This window comes from Neopelma chrysocephalum, unplaced genomic scaffold, assembly GCF_003984885.1.
Source record: "Neopelma chrysocephalum unplaced genomic scaffold, ASM398488v2 Primary Assembly neopelma1_117, whole genome shotgun sequence".
Lineage (NCBI taxonomy): Eukaryota > Metazoa > Chordata > Aves > Passeriformes > Pipridae > Neopelma > Neopelma chrysocephalum.
In genome coordinates this window covers 729,260-746,021 of record NW_020897779.1, presented here as the reverse complement: position 1 = coordinate 746,021, position 16,762 = coordinate 729,260, and the positions used below count along the sequence as shown (strand labels likewise).

The 16,762-nt window shown below is 37.7% G+C and overlaps 1 protein-coding gene across 6 annotated transcripts in view; it reads left to right on the top strand.

The window, feature by feature from the left end:
• The window catches only part of MAP4K3 (mitogen-activated protein kinase kinase kinase kinase 3), a 74,993-nt gene that overhangs the window by 31,316 nt on the left and 26,915 nt on the right, over nucleotides 1-16,762 (top strand). For 3 of the 6 annotated variants that reach the window (XM_027697051.1, XM_027697050.1, XM_027697056.1), the window contains 6 exons: nucleotides 43-118; nucleotides 1,128-1,186; nucleotides 3,807-3,869; nucleotides 12,772-12,830; nucleotides 14,035-14,073; nucleotides 14,370-14,423. In XM_027697051.1, the coding sequence (XP_027552852.1) occupies nucleotides 43-118; nucleotides 1,128-1,186; nucleotides 3,807-3,869; nucleotides 12,772-12,830; nucleotides 14,035-14,073; nucleotides 14,370-14,423 (350 nt within the window). The remainder of the gene's footprint in view (nucleotides 1-42; nucleotides 119-1,127; nucleotides 1,187-3,806; nucleotides 3,870-12,771; nucleotides 12,831-14,034; nucleotides 14,074-14,369; nucleotides 14,424-16,762) is intronic. The other 3 variants (XM_027697054.1, XM_027697053.1, XM_027697055.1) reach the window with 3 other exon arrangements.

Below are 16,762 nucleotides of genomic sequence, written 5' to 3'. Positions count from 1 at the left end.
GAGCATATTTTGGTACTGAAATATTTTATTTTTCACTTCTAGCCTCTTGTAGTGCCTCACAGAATTCATTCAACAAGTAGAAATGGAAGAGAAGAAAAGACACGCTCTGAAATAAACTGTAAGCATATGTGATATGACAATATGAAGTATTCTTAAAATAATCATCATTACTACTTCAACTGGTATTTTGGGTATCTGGTATACATAGAAACATTTTTAATGATGTGTAGGAAAATAAGAACATGCTGTTTCACTTAAGTATATAGATTCTAGATGACTATGCAAAAGAAATAGTGTAAGATATTTGGCTACACCCTTTGTCACCACTTCTGCAAGGCTCACTGTTGCTTCATCTTAATTGAACAGGACACAACCTGAGCTCTTCTGAGAGCTGATTGATATAGCTTTGTATGCCACTCCAGCAAGGATATTCAGGCCAAAGCCAGATTCAGCTGGGTAACAGAATGGCAAAGGAATATTTTTTCTTCCCTTAATTATCTTTGTTTTGCTTTTGAATTGAAAGTCACATAGAGATCAGGAAGGGAGGAGGTTGATCACTGGCTTTTCAAAACAGACTTCATCCCTCAAATTGCAGTAATTCTTTTGTTTGAATTAAATCAGAGCAATACTTAAAGCTTTAGCTGTCTTTTCTTAAGCTGAAGTTAAGGGGAGAAGTGTTAAAGAGGTTCTGCCAAACTGGTGTCCTAGAAAGTGTGATTAGTTTGCTCCAAACTTCATTCAACACTCTTTAGTGCTAGTGGGTCTCCCAACAGAACAGATTCAGTAGTGAATTCACACCATGGATATGCCTTTTCTATAAATTACAGCTGTATTGTGCCTCTACAGAAGATACTTCGCTGCCCTATTTGCTGAATGGTTTTCCTGTTCCCTATAATGAGTAGGTGACGCAAATGGTGATTGTGCTGCCTTTGTGATAAAAGAGTACTTTCTGTGCCCATTCGTTTCTAGCAGGCACAAATTGGGTATGTCCATGTGTCAGAAGTTTCCATCAGTGGGGATATGATACACTTATTAACTAAATTTTTCTCTTTTTGTTAACCTTGGGAGCTAAATTTTGTGTAACCACAGTCCAACTTAAATTCTTGTTTTCCTTTTTTCCTCTTTAGTTGGTCAAGTAAAGTTTGATCCACCTTTGAGGAAAGAGACAGAGCCACATCATGAATTTGTGAGTAACAAGCAGCATGTGCAATGCTCTGCACATTATCCCCTGCAAATATCTGTGCAGGAGATGTGTAGCATGCTTCCTTAGCACTACTAAACTTGTTAGTGATTTTACTGACCAATTGTAACGTAATGTTTCTTTGGTGCCATTACACTATATGCAGCAAAACTCCTTGTTTGTGGGCTCTGCTGGATGTGATGTATGTGCTAAGCAGCAGCACTTTGTCTTGTAGGTTTCCTTTATCCTTTATACCTCATTGTCCAGGATATTATTCCATTTATTTATGGAGTTATTTTTTTTAATTGTAGAATTACTGTGCGTACTCAACTTTTGCTCTCCGTTGTTCTTGTATTGACAGTGGAAATAGTAGAATTGAGTAGAATTAGGGGAAAGATATGGTGCATTTTAAAAGAATTTCCCGTGTGAACAATCCTTCTGTGGCCCTGCATCACACCTGAGCCATGCTGAGTCTGGCAGTGGATGTATTCTGCAAAGATGTATTGCCAGTGTCTTCTTCCTATGGACCCATCGATACAAGGGGTGTGAGAATGCAAGCTGTAAGGGAAAAGGTGTCAGTGCTGTCTCACACACACAATTGCAGCAGATTCCTCTCTTCTGTGGAGACTGTTGCTTTCCTCATTTGTGCACTTTGGGCAGCTTCTTCACGTTCCTGGATAAAAAGATAAGTCTGCTTCCTCACTGCGGACTTTTGTGTTCTCTTTGTTTTTTTAAGGCAGGTGTTAAGGTGAGAAAGTTGGCTTAGTACATAGGTGGGAGGAACACTGGTTTTCCCCGAGTTGGTTTTGGGAATGGTGTGTACCTAGGAATGTACTTCTGTAGTCTACAAACCACACGTGAGTCAGATTTCTGACACAGATTTCCTTGTGGTGCTCTGTAGTTGTACTAAAAGCTCCTTCCCAGTGCTTTGCCCTTTGGTAGTGGGTCAGCTGGCTCTGGGTGTATGAGGTTGTGTATAATCTTACTCGTCCTCAGAACTGGCTGGACAGGTAGCCTGCAGTTTCTGGTGCCTGTTTGAGATGGAGGAGAATAGCTTACCAAATCACACGTAGGATTTAAACAAGTATTTCAGATGTGTTACTTAGACCTTGACATAACTGCATAACAGCATCATTTAGGAGCCCTGGTTACATAAGGCTTTTTATTTTTTTTAATATTTTTATTATATTTTATTAAATACGATAATGCAGTCAGTGCTTCTACTGTAAGCTCACCAGCTAACTCAGAATTATTTTTTAACTGATTGCAAGTTATCCTGTCTTTGCTTCCCTGTTACATGCTCTGGATTGTAAAGAAAATACAGTTGGTAGCAATGTATAGTTCAAATTATAATGCTTTTGCTCATTAAGAGCACACATATACACACAGAATCATAATTGCAAAAAGGTGTTAGTGGAGCAGCTGAAGTTTTGAAAGTACTTTTCCCATTTCTTTCTTTTTATCAGTCATTGACTATATAAACCAGTTGTTGGACAACTCCATGGGGCAATGGTGTTTTTATTGCACCTTAGGAACCTGAGTTGCTAAACTGTGGAGAGAGATTTTCTGCAGGGATTAAAGCAGTTTTTCAGAGCACTTTTTTGGCTGTTGTTGGAAGGGAGGAATCGAGCCTTCTCCTACATTGTGTGTTAGCAGTCAGGACCTTTGCACTTTAGAATCTCAGAAGCTCTTGGAGGAGGGACATGAACAGTCCGAATTAATTCTGTTGATAAGAAAATATCTTAATATTGTCTGTTCTGATCAGACATTGCATATTTGAAACCTGTCCAAAGAACTTGTCTCATCTCCCTGTCTATAACTGTTTGGATCTTTCTGAGGAGGAAAATTAACTCCTCCATGGCTTTTATCAGAATATGAAGCATGCAGACCTGATATGTTCTTTCCAGATAAAACAGAACTGTCATTTTAAAAATAATGATTTTGCATCCAGAGACCAAAGAAAAAACATACAGGTATGGATTAGCTACAGAACCAATGGACAATTTAAATTGGCATATCAATTGCAAACAAGAGGCCTCTTCAAAAAATGGATGCTTTTGCAAAGATCCTCAGCACAAACCAGTCTATGGGAGAAGTTTGTAACAATCTACACACTCTGGGAGCGAGTCTTTGAAATGGAATTGGGAGCAAGAGATGCCTGTCTCTTCCTCCAGCAGTAACAGTGTGGATCCATTTTCATTGAAGCAGTTCTGATGCTTTTGCTTCTGTCTCACTAAAGCGTGCTTAAACTTACACTCAGTTACTTGTGGGTATGAGTGCACAAAGGACTGGACCACTGCAGCATGAGGAGTTATTGTCATTGGGGCACTGAGATGTTAAACTGGCCGTACTTGCCTCTTACTGGGACAGTCTGTCACACATTACCACAGCTCAGGTGATGAACAATAAATAATTCATCATTTTGGTGTGATTCAGTAGTGTTTGGTAATGTGACCATATCCCTAGCTATGTTTTGCCCTCATCCCGAGAACTGTCTTAACATGGTTTGAATTTCAACTAACAATATCTCTTTTTTTTTTTAGCAAGAAAATTTACATTTATGTATACCTGGCTTTCAGTCACAATATAAATAATTTGAGTTTCTTGATCTCTATCTAATGAACAGCCTGACAGTAGCGATTTTTTGGACAATTCAGAAGAAGTATACTACACTGCAAGATCTAACCTGGTATTTTTCATCTTATGCCTTTCTTTGTCAGTGTTAGTTTTGTCCTAATTTTCCTTTTTCGAAACTCATGTTTTGTCCTGTTGTTGTACTGGTGTTTTCATCTGTTTAAAAGCCATTCAATATAAGAATTAGTCTATATGTGTATTTCTATAACGTAGAAAGAAATTCTTAACTTAGTATGTGCAGCATTGACAGTATTTGTTTTTCTATGTATTCATGTTTAGTTGAATCGCTTTTATAGAAGGGACTCAGTATTTTGCATTCATTCTAGTTTCTTGAACTACCTTACTATGCATAACTTGTTAATTTTTTGGAAGGTGATTGAAAATAGAAGAAACATACTCTTTGTATTTTTGTCTGGTAGTTCCTTTAAATGGCCTCATAAAAGACTAAAGTTATGTAAGTGTAAGTCTCTGAATTCTCCAGATGATAATTATGTTACAGAATGTATGTACACTTAATAGAAATAACAGAAAGTGGGATCATAACTGTTTCCAATAGCATTTGGCGTTGACTATAGTCTGATACGTTTTCTGAATTTTCTCCTACTGCACTGCTAAAAAATTTGGTTGTTGGCATTGCAGTGTAGAAATTACTCTAGGAAGTGAGTTTTCTTAATTCTCTGCTCTTTGTGTAGTTAGATGAGTCAATGCATTTAAGTCTTGGGTGTCTTCATATTCCATTGAAAAAAGAAAGAAACATTCTGTGCTAAATGAAGAGCATTACTCTGCTAACTTTTTGAGATTTGTGAGATGTTAATATAAGTGCACTGAGAGGAAAATGGAAAACTGGGGTGTTTGGGAATGTCTTTTTTATGTGGTGTTTTTGTCCTTGCATTTTTTTTGTTTGTTTTGACATCAGTTGGCTTGGTGTAACTTGAATCTGCCAAAAACATAGTTACTGAAAGCTTAGACTGTCTTCCCCTTTCTTAGAAGAAAATGTCTGTGTGGCTTCATTATAAGAATGTTTCACAAACTGTTTTGAGATCAGTAGCTTAGATTTCTCTACCTGGTGGCAACACCTCCATCCTGTGCACTTCCTATGGTTCTGGAAGTGTGGTTTTGGTTTTTCAGTTTGGTTTACTTCTGGTTTTCTCTTTCCGGTTTAACACTTTAAAATCTGTTAAAGGTTACTTTGTGTTGTTGCATATCTTGCTATCTGGGGATCTAAGAGTTGAATGAGAACATATCTCCCAGCTGGACTGTCGTTTCTCACCCTCCTTTTACCCCATGCTGTTCAGAATACTCCTCAAAAATTATAACCATGATGAAACTTAAAAAGTACTGTTGTTGTCACAATTGTGAGAGGGTTTTTAAAGTAATTCGACAGCACTTTGTGTTTCACTCCTTTCTTCGCACCTCCTGTGTTCATTGTGAATCAAAGAGGAGCATTCTGAGTTGGTGGTAAATGCATCCCCTATTTGTGAGATTCTTCCAGTAAGACCTAATCCTTAGAGGAAGTAAGTGCCAGTTGTTTCATTCTTCTGTTGTGGACCGGGACACACTAATCAGACATTCTCTCTCTCTCTCCTTCCCCAACTCTCCACTCCTGCTCTGACAGTGTTGCTTTCAGATCTGTTGTGGATTTTTAAAATGTCATCAAGAGGAAAAGATCATACTTTTTTCATAAGCATAATATATCACCTACTACTGTCGGGGCTCTTTCCCATGCTGGTTTTATAAAATACCTTATGAACAATAACGCTGTTGCAGGGCTATCTGTCTCTAAGATCCTAAAAAAAAAATAATTATGATAAATCAAGGCATACTTTGGACTACATACAGTTGAGGTGGAAAACAAATTTGAGGAGTGAGTGATGGTATTTTTACCTATCACCTAGCATTTTGCACAGCTGGACTGATCATATGGCAGTTTATGCAGTCACTATGCACATTAGCTTTCAAACATTTGATGCCTATGATGTAGTTACCCTTTAAAATCATTCCTCTCTTTTTCTTCTCCTCCTTCTTCCCCCTGTGCGGTTCTGAAATAGTAACGAGGATCTTGCCAGAAGAATGGAGAAATTCAGTAAAGGTCTCGTTTGCAGGGAAAATTCCATGTCCAAACCCCAGGGTCCCTTAATGCAAATTGCAAACAGAAAGGACAAGATAGTACTTCTCTTTGACTTTCTACAAATATACCCTTTTGATTCATAGCTAACTATGTAACAGACTATTTTGCTCTAGGTACAAGGCTCTTCTGTCTTTCAGGATAGATATGTTTTCATTTTTCTGCAACTAGATAACAAGTTTCTCAGGAAGTTACTTGGGTACCTTCCCTCATTTGAGATTTTCTTGCGCATGCTACTTCCTGTCATTTAGAGTTCCTCATGTTCCTGTTTTGTCATCTTTGTCTTATGTGCATATTAGACTTTACATAAGGTAGACCTTTTCACTGTTTTCTGTGTATTTTAAAAGCAATTGTTTGGCTACAGGCTTAAATAAGTAGGAGAGCTGAGCATTGCATTTGCAGTGAGCTCAGGAAATGGTTTAAATTCAGTCATCTCTAAAAATATATACTCCTTTATTCTAGGACATTTTTTAAGTTTTTTATGCTATTGATCCTGGGAAAAGTACCAGAAATCCAATGGCTAACTAAATGTATGGCTGTTCATCTTGTACTGCAGCAGTCACCACAGTGGCAGTCTCAGGAATCTACGTGAGTTGGCATAGTAGGACCGGATTTCTGTGATTTGAAACGTTTTTGCTATAATTAAGCAGATTTTCAGAAGTTGTCCAAGTATATGCCATCCTGAGCAAAAATGTGCAATTTCTTTCCGGTTATTTTTTTTTCCACCAGATCAGTTGCCCATTGGATTCCCTGTGTGGCATTGCAAACGGCTGTGTCAGTGTGCTGGAGGGAGGTGCATGGGGTAGAGAGAAGCTGGGAGTAAGGGCTGTTAAACCCAGTTTCTGCAGATCTGTTGCTGTGTAATTGCCTCTGCTGCTTGGAGGTGACATGCTGTACTTACCATTGTTGGAGGCTGTCAAGGGGAATCTATATGAGAATTTGGCCTCTGGTCCCAGAAGCCCCATTTCTGAGAAACAAAAGAGAAGGTCACATTGATCAAATGCAAATATTTTCATTTAGGTTATCCTGGTCTGCAATGAAATACTGTGGCAAAGCCTTTTTCTTCCCATTCGTAGTGAGCTGAAAAATAATTCCAGTTCATATGAGTAGACTGAGCTGCAGATCTTGTTAAGTTAGAAAAACCGTCAGAGAATCCCCCAAAAAAGATGAGGTGGGAAGGAACCCCTGGTGATCTCTAGCTTGCTCCTGCTTAAAATAGAGGCAGCTTCCAAGCTAGATTCAGAGATTACTTTGGGCCCTTTGGCTTTGCTGTGGTTGGCCACATGTACCACAAATGTGTGCTGCTGATGTGTGGTTCCCTCCTTGGCTACTGGGACTACCGAACGCTTTTCAGTCCCGAGTTGCCCTTACTGCCCCTAGCCAGCTTGTCCTCAGCCTCTTCTTGTATCTGTGGTGGATCTGTCCTAGTTCCAGGACTTTTCAGTTGTCTGTATTAAACCCCAGGATGTTTTGTTGTGTACTCCTCTAGCTTGTTGAAGTTCTTCTAATGAGCAGCCCACTCTTGTTTATTTTAGAGAGTGGTTTCATAATACCATTGGCCAACTACCTCAGCACCTGGCCCTAGTCTGCATCATCATATTAACTGATTTGTAACAGTGACTTATTTTTTTCTTTCTATTATAGGAAAAATTAAATGTTTAATTTAGCCTGGAGTATACAACACACAGTGAAAATTCTACTACCAAAACACACAGCTGAATTCCACTGTTTTAGAAAGTGGCAGAGGAGTTGAACAAACCTACAGTTGTTATTCAGTTGTTACAAACTTAACATTCATTCTGGACTTCTTTAGGAATGAATTCAGTGAGAGGTTTGCAGCTCCCATGCAGTCTGCATTGTTGTACTTGCTGGATGCATTAATACATTTGGTCCTATTTAAATAACTAGGTTGTGGTTGTTTTTTGTTTTCTTTTGGCTTTTAAATATACTCTAGGTTTAGTAACTTGTGATAGTTTTTGGTCACACTTTTAGGAATGCAGTGTTTCAGCATAGCTATTCTCTATTTTTTAATTATTTGTGGCAGAAAAAGTGAAATATTGGTAGGAAAAGACTGAATTAAAGAGATTGACATAGGTAATAGAGAACTTTGCCCAGGAGCATTTTTCTTCAATTTAAGTAATTTTTTTCCTTACACATGCATACATTTGCTTTTTCTTTACTACAAGCCATGAAAACTCCTATCCTAGTTAGCTAAGGTGGCTGTAAAAACATGCCAGCAGAATTTCGGAGAGTCTCTTCATATTTTGTTTGGCTTTAGGTAATGAAACAGCACGTGGTCCTTAGGATCAGAAGAAAATAAGTGGAAATGGGGAGAAAAGTACTGGTGGTTTTTGCTCTTTCTTTTCTGTCCCTGTATGTTTTGGGTATTTTCTGCCTTGGCAAAAGTAATTGAGAAAATGAGATGCTCAATTTTATTGCTGGGAGGCAGCTTAAAAAGGCTGTGTGCAAGTGCCTGTCGCATGAAGGAGTTACCATAGCGAGTTAAGATAGTGATGGTCCATTACATGGGTATGAAATAGTGTTGTTTGTGCCAAGGGGACATTCATAGACACAATGCATAGACTCTGAAATATGAGGGAAGAGGGAAATAGTGGTTGTGTAGCAGTAATGCACAGTAAAACCTCAGTCAGTAACCAGGAAAGAATTATATTTAGTGTGTTTAAAAAATATACATACAACTTGCTGGTTTTGATGTGTTAAGATATCCAAAGATATTCAAGAATGCACTTTTTATTGAAATAAAGGCATTAAAAATATAGCATATGCATTAGGTAATGCTAGGCTCTTTTAAAAATTAACTTCCTCTTTGATGAAGCAATGTGATAGGAATTGCTTAATCATTTTACTGAGAAAGGGATGTGTATGTACTTTCTCATTTGACATGTTAGTAGTCCGAAGGTGATTTGTATTCTTTGAAATTCAGAGTTACTTCCCCAGCATTTTGTAGATTTAGTGTCTTAATTTTGTCACTTTAAATGGTCTTGTTTCTCACTAGATTTCAAGAATAGCAAATGTAGGAAGTAACTGTGAATTGCTGGATCGCTGTATACATTCAGTTTTGTTTTCGAAGGGCCGAACACCTAAAAATAGATTCCCAGTACAGCTCAGGTCTACAGAACAAAGTAGGAACATAACTGTTAATGGTGCAGTAACAATGAACTTACTGTGAAATTCTGCAGAAAATAAAGCAGGTTTTTTAAATTTAGGCTGCAGAAGGTTTTGCAGATTTGAGCACTCCTGGGGAATTTGTTTCATAGAATGCCCTTTGCTTTATCTTTGCTCTGAGGAAATCTGTGTACTGTTTTTAGTCATTGATTACTTTGCACATGTAATTTATCTGATTTGTCTTTCTTCATGACAGCTTCCTTTAGTGTTACTTAAGCTGTTGAGAAGAACTGGTAATTATTCCCTGTATTACCTTTTTTTCCAAAGCAATTACTGCCAGCAAATAGCACACTTGTCTTGTACACAGATGAGACCCTGAGATTAGCTCAGCTGGTTAGAGCATGGTGCTAATAACACAAAGGCTTTGGGTTTGATCCCCATAGGGGCCATTCACGTAAGAGTTGGACTCAGTGATCCGTGTGGGTGCCTTCCAGCTCAGAATATTCTGTGATCTGAAATGTTTCGGGAATGAGTTGTTGGTAACCTGAGGCTGAGTGCAGAATAATCTAGAGTTGCATCTTTGATTTAGTACCCAGATTGTTGACCTCTTCTCATTCCTGCCAGCTGTATATCTCAAGATCCTATTGGAATATATCTGTTTAGTCACCCAGATTTATTCTGTGTCAATGTCATCTGATCTAAAAAGAATTTTAATTAACTAATCAGCATGGTATGTTTGTTAAATGAAAATATTAAAGTAGATTGATAAAGTTGTTGGGTAACTTTGCATCATTTAGGAATTAATGCTAATCTGTTCTTCCCAGTGGGAATCCACAACTGATAAGATTTCATATCTTTATGTGTGGCTTTAAAAAGCTCCAGTTATATTGGGTGATTAAGTGTAACAGCTCACTGGAGGCTTTGCAGGATACATGCAGCATTTATCAATGTTTTCATATCAAATATGTAGCTAGAAAGTTTATAAAATTGTAACTTATGGTTATATTTGAAATAGAAGGTAGAAGAAAAATGTATTTAACTTTTCAAAAACTCTCAGTATTTATCTGTCGAGAGTGCAAAAGAAGAAATTTCCCTAGCAATAGTGTACTTCACCCCACAGTTGGAGTGAAAGCCAGCAACGTTTAAAGGGCTTTGGAAAATTCTACATATCTAATTAAAATCATAGTCAAATAAATCTTACACAACAGTAAACTGAATCAAAACAAAGCTTTTGCCCTTTAAAAGCATTTAAACATAAGTAATTCTGGCAGATGTCATTTTTGATAAAGAAAATTCCAGTTACGCTTAAGAAGTCTGGTGGCAAAGGAGGGCTCCTTATGTTTTAGGTGGGTTTATTTATTTTCTTTTATTAATTTTCCTGTCATTGCTGTACAGTGTATTCATAGCCATACATTGCACAGTGTGTAAATTAAAGTGGACAGACATTTTGGCTTTGTCCAGCATAACATCTTTGTTTCTCAGTTTTGAATAATGTGATTTTGCAACATTGAAGGCTTGTCTCTTCAAAGTGAAAATCTCAGATTTCATTATACTGATCTGGGGTTATTTTTCTTAACAGCTTCCCAGTCTTTGTTCTGGCATCCTCTCACATAGGCTCACACAACCTGTTTAACATAGTTGCTTGTGAGTCTGGTGACATCTTATGTTTTCAGTCTTGTTATTTTCTGCTCTAGAGCCTGAATCCTCAAAATACCTGTGCTTACAGAGGGAAGATTTTGAGATTGCAAAGGAATATTATAAATACTCAAAGGAAAGAAAGTTAAATTTGTTTCTTTGTGGTGGATTGTAGTCCATCAGCTGGTGGTGAAGAGCAGCAAAAGGGAATTACCTGGGTATAAGGAGACAGATGCTGGGCGTGATGAAGAGACTGAAACTGTGGAGGGCCTAGGATGGCCTTTCTTGAGGAAAGGAGACTTGCTGAACTTGATTGGAGCAAGGAGCAGGAGGAATCAAAATCGAGGCATAGGAGGATGATCAGACTGTGGAGAAAGAAGATACAGATAGCAGAAGGGATCAAAGATAGCCATGACTGGAGCCTGACACCTTCCTCCCCTTTGGCATGGCCACTTGTGAGGCCTGTCATCCTAGATCCCCTGGCAGATGTCTAGAGAGAATGTTGGGTGGCCCTTCTGAGTCAGATCCGTAGAAGTGGATAGAGTTTGGTGGGTTTGTGGGATCATTTAATTCTAGAACAAAGAAGTGTAATAAAATTGATACAGAGATTGAAAAGTCAGTCTCTCCATGGTTCAGGAAATGCCAGCATCAGGCTTGTCTTTGCAATTTTTATTCAACCTTCTGATCTATACGTTCTTTTACATCAAGTAATCATCATTTACATAGTGTTTTTCCCACAATATCTCACTTGTTTGGGGAAAATACGTAAAGTTACTGCAGCAATCAAATGCTACTGACAGCTATGGTAGGCACACCAATGTGGAAACTACTACTTAGCTTTGCAGAGCAGAATAGAGAGCGTAGTAAACAAGCTGAAACTCCTTGCCAAGCAGAAAACAATGTCCATAGCTTTGTATTAAAGTGGTTGCCCTTCAGCCTGGAACTGAGGACTGTGGTGGTTTCTGCTTCATCAGCTGAGAACACTGGAAAATCTAATGTGAGACTTTTACTCTAATTTTTAAAAATGCTCTTTTGAGAGATCAGCCCCATCTAATCTGAATTTATTGCTCTTAAAGCTTGAATATCTGGGCATCTTGATGAGGGATGGCATATTTTGATATGAGTTGCAGTTCAACAGAAGATGCTGGGAGATCTTTGAAATGTTTTCTGGGAAGGAACAGTGTAGCTCTATTTATCACTAATTTAGGTGATCAGTAATTTGTTTCTCCTGGTGAATACACTCAATATCTTGGGAGCAAATTTATGCTCAGGTTTTTCCTATTGTGATCCATCTGAAGAGAAAAATACCCTGTAATTATAGCAGTATCCTCCTGGCAGGTGCAGGTTTGATCGTGTTTCAGCGGAGTCTCTGTATTACATTAATGAATTAAATTTGTATGCCATTATAGCGTTTATTTAATAACAGTGTTGGAAGCCTATTGCCACATCTTTTTTTTTTGTATCTTATACTCCATGATTGCTGGAGTGTTTGACTTCATTAATACTCTATTTTTCTTTTCAATACAAAAGGTGTTCTAAAAGTGTACACGTATTGTTATAACCAGAGCTATAAGAACATTTATTGTCCTCTCTGTTTATTTTTTTAATGTCCCTGTGTGCTAAAGGGATTTTAGGCTCCCTGCCAGAACTACTCCCCATCTGAAATGACTACTACAACGTGCCAGTGGGGGGTAGCAGGGTTCTCTACAGGGTCTGGTAGATTGCAAAGTCCTTAGTGCTGCTTTTTTTTTTTTTTTTCAATTTTTTTGTATTATTTTTGTTGTTCTTTTATTTCCTTTTCTGCAGCTGACTTTATCTGAGCAAAGGATCTGTGTGTGCAAGGAAGAGGCTAAGTTCAGAGTTTTAAAAGGAGTTAGAGGTGCAGCAAACTGGTGGAGAGGAGATTTTTGAGTGCAGTGGGCCTGAGAGTGGTGATAGGGGTCAAGAAAGCCAGAGAAATAAGCTCGTTTGGTACCTCAGGTGTGGCAGAGGGGATAACAGCAGCATGACTCAGGATGTGTGTTTGATGCTCACCTGTTCATCTTAAAGATTCGTTCTCTTATATTTTTAGGATCTACAGCTAGAATATGGTCATGGTCCTCAGTGTGGCTACTTCTTGGGTGCAAATAAGTGAGTAAGCAACAGCATTTTCTGTCTTTAATTAATTCAAGACTATTTTAATATAAAAATCACAAATGTATGTTTAACACATTAGCTGAAATGTAGTAAAATAAGTCAAGCTTCTTTCTATCGATTACAATTCCAAAATCACTATTTATTTCTACAATAGTAGTAACTCCAATGATATAGATTTGCAGCATTTTTCAGTATTTGAGGCTGTATTGTCTCTGTGGTGGTGTAAGATTCCTTTTTAAGAGCTGTTATCTTAGTCTGCTTGTTTACAAAATGTTCTGATGATAGGTCCCACAGACCACAATTTTACCCCACCTGGAAACTACCAGTGCTCTTCTTAGACATTGCTTTATTCCCTTCTTCATCTTGTGGGGCACTAGGAATATGCAGTTATAAATACTTTAAAAAAGAAAACTTACCTTTCTTAGCAAGCCCTTCAACTTTATGTTCGTACATTTAATAATCGTGATATATTAATCATATGAAATAATTTTCAGTGTAATTTTTCCTTTCCACCCAATTTCTTAATTACATTTATGCATGTCAGAATTAAGATGCCTAGCTCTGATTTTCAAATTAAATCATGTTAAAAATGAAGAAAATGTAAGCATAGAACATGATATTTTTGCACACTCTTTAATTGGGAAAAATATGAACACTGATATCTTCCAAAATCCTGTTGTTTCTTATTCCTGTGTTTTGCCTGTGATTTTTCCCTGTCTGTCTTTTCAAAAGCACAAAAATGAAGTTCAGAATGTTACAAAAATTAACCAGGGAAGAATGAGTTTATTCCAATAGTAGTTTAATCCTTGGGAGCTTCATTTTTTATTTTTTTTTTAAGATTACAATTTTCTGGGAGAGTGTGGATTTGTTTTCAATTGGATCAAGCTAAGTTTTACAGTATAAGGAAAGTGGTTTACAGTACAAGGAAAAAAAGACCACTGCACTTAATAGCAATACCTAAATAGACACATGTGAAAGGACATTGTGTAAAAATAAATGAAAGAAAAATTGCAGCTATGTTCATTTGTATATGGATGCTTGATATGGATGCTTGATGTATGTTCTGAAAGCCAGCTGAAATAACATGCTGCTTTGGATTATTTATTGATAGAATCATAAGAGCTTTTGTTCTGGCTTCTGATAATTGCATTTGTGTACCACAATTAAACTATGTTCTTATTCTTATTTAATGCTGAAGGAGTCTCTTAAAATCAGTTGAAGAAGAACTGCATCAGCGGTAATTCTATTCTTTTTTTTTTGTTTTCCTCTCTTGTGTGTTTCAAAAGTAATTTGTGCATTGATTTTTTTCTGTCTGTCACAACTAATTCTTGTTTGTCCCTGTACTTGCTGAGAGGTTATGAGGGAGGCTTAGTTGTCTGGATTGCAGCTATGCTCTAAAGACTAATAATAATTAAAAAAAGACAGTAAAATTCTGTAAAAGAGGTAGTAGCCTTTGAGCTCAGAAATTCTCACAGCAGTCAAGGTAATTTTAATACAATTCATGCAACTGTAGTACTTTATTCATTTTCTTAGGGGACATGTGGCACATTTAGAAGATGATGATGATGCAGATGATGATTCTAAACAGTAAGTCCTTCTTGTAAAAATAAATAGATAAATAGAATTAGATGCTTGAATAGATGAGCATTTGAAAAAAAATAAGTTGAATCATGTTTTATAATAACTCAGGATTCTTTATAGCATTTTTAAAGCTAGGCATTTAATGTTGTTCCTAAATTACATCACCAGAAGTTTTCTTATTCTGCTGATAAACTTACTGTGAATGGGGGGAGTGGGGAGTCTTGTTCCTTGCTTGATACAGTTGTCCTTTTACCATCTATTATTGAACAAAATCTTGGCATCATTACATTGAGCCAGTAATTCGACCCAAGTCCTGGTGCCTTGTTTAGAACCAATAACTGTGTAAGGCTCATGAAAAGTACGTAAAATGTATACATAAGTCTCCTCTAGTTTGAGTTTGTTCTGTCCGTGTTCCCAGCTAGGAGGATGCTTGTATAGCTGCTTGATTTTTGGAATAGAACTGACTCCCTTACCACAGAGAGAGCAAGGTTATGGGACTGCAAAGGCATGTGTTAAATTAATTATGCTCATATTAAATTCCACTGGTATAAGTATTCTCGGGCTCTATTTGATTTATAGATGAGAGCTGAAACAATTTAAAAAGCACAACCAGTGTGTGTAGATTTACATTCCTAAATAAATCTGATCTAAAGACCAAAAAGAAAGGTGGCATTGAGACAGAATTTTTGTTTTCTTTCTGTTAATGGATAATTTTGAAAGCTGTTGCTTCATACCAGAAACCTTTAAAGCATGTGTTATCTATTGCGAGCATCTATCTCTTACAGAGAACCAGACTACACTCTCTCTTTTTTTCGCCTTGAGTTATTTTGCTGCTGTTCTTTTATAACAAAAGCAGTGGTTGTTATCACATACTGAGCATGTGGGACAGCCCCCTTCAAGATGGGTAAAGGTACTCATAGTGTCTGATGTCCAGTGATGAGTACATTAAATTTGCATTGTTTAATAATCAGTTTTTCAAAACACAATATATTTGTTGTTTGACACAAGGAATATTTATAGAAAAAAAATTAGTTGGTTTTTAGTAGGCTTTATTCCTGTCCTCGTTCCTGAAGAAATTCTTCATATTTCATCATTAAGCAGTTGTTTAAAGGCATGGTATTACACAGTTCATTAATAATAGGAAGCTCTTGTGTCTTGTCTTTGAGAGGAAGAAGTTGATGATGCTATTTATGATTTGCTCCCCAGCACTTGGGTGAAGTTGAGAACCTGCTTTGCTCATAGCTGGATAGACCTGGCTAATGGCAACTCAGGCTTCCTCCAGTGCGGGCTGTAACGGTCCCCTGTAGCTCCGTGCTGCCAGCTTTGCTCTGATGGCTTCCAGTGAAGATGCTCTGGAGAGCTGTGCTGCTGTGAGCCAGCTCAGCTTGGTTACTCCATCCATACTAATCTCTGGATGCTTTTTTGTGCACAGCTTTGTATCTGTTCATTTTTGTTTAGCGTTTCTTTTTTCCCCCAACTTCTTGCTTGGTTTGCATCAACCTCAGTAATGTTCCAGGGCTTGGAACTTCTTGATCCCTGCTGTCTTGAAGTGCTAGCACTGATTTCCTTGTCCAGTCCTTCAGAACCTTTGTTTCTTACATGAGCTCCATCAGAACTTTCAAACAGCATTGACTTTAGGTGTTTATGTCTCTATCATGTTTCTGTGGATTTATTTTTTTTATGTTAAGCAAGAAAGAACCTGATAGCTTCTGGAGAGGTTCCAATTCATCTGACCTAAGGGTAATCACCAGTAGTCTTCCAAAATAGTTCTGGTGGTTTTTTTTCTTCACGTATTTCTTCCCAGATACTCTTGCCCTACAGAGAGGGCCTGACAATGTGTAAGCACAGGAGTAAAAGCTTGAATGCCTCAACCTTGAATCAGACAGATTCTGCATCTGTGCCTGTCTCTTGGTATCTGCTTGAGCCCAAAGCTCTGCTGCAATTGTTGGTTCATCAGCTTGATCACAGCTTTCTCTGGAACCCACTGAAGATTCAAGGCTTTTGTTTGATTTGTATTCTGTGAGATGGACTTGCTCTTGAAGACCACATGTGACATCAGTCACTTCTCCCTTCAGATCCAGAACAAAAACGATGAGGTCATTGTACACCTTCCAGTCCAGACAGATTCCACTGCATGAAACTGGGTGATTTGCATCAACAGGGAATCCACATGTTTCACAGAACAATATAAAGTTATCTCTCTTCATTTAATAATTTTGTTTGTTTTGATATTTCTTTTTCTGTCATGCGCAGCAATGCTGCTGATGCTTGAATTTCCTGGTTATGGAAACTGGGAAAGCAGAAATTATTGGGGCACTGCCCTGCATGATCAGCAGTGACAAACT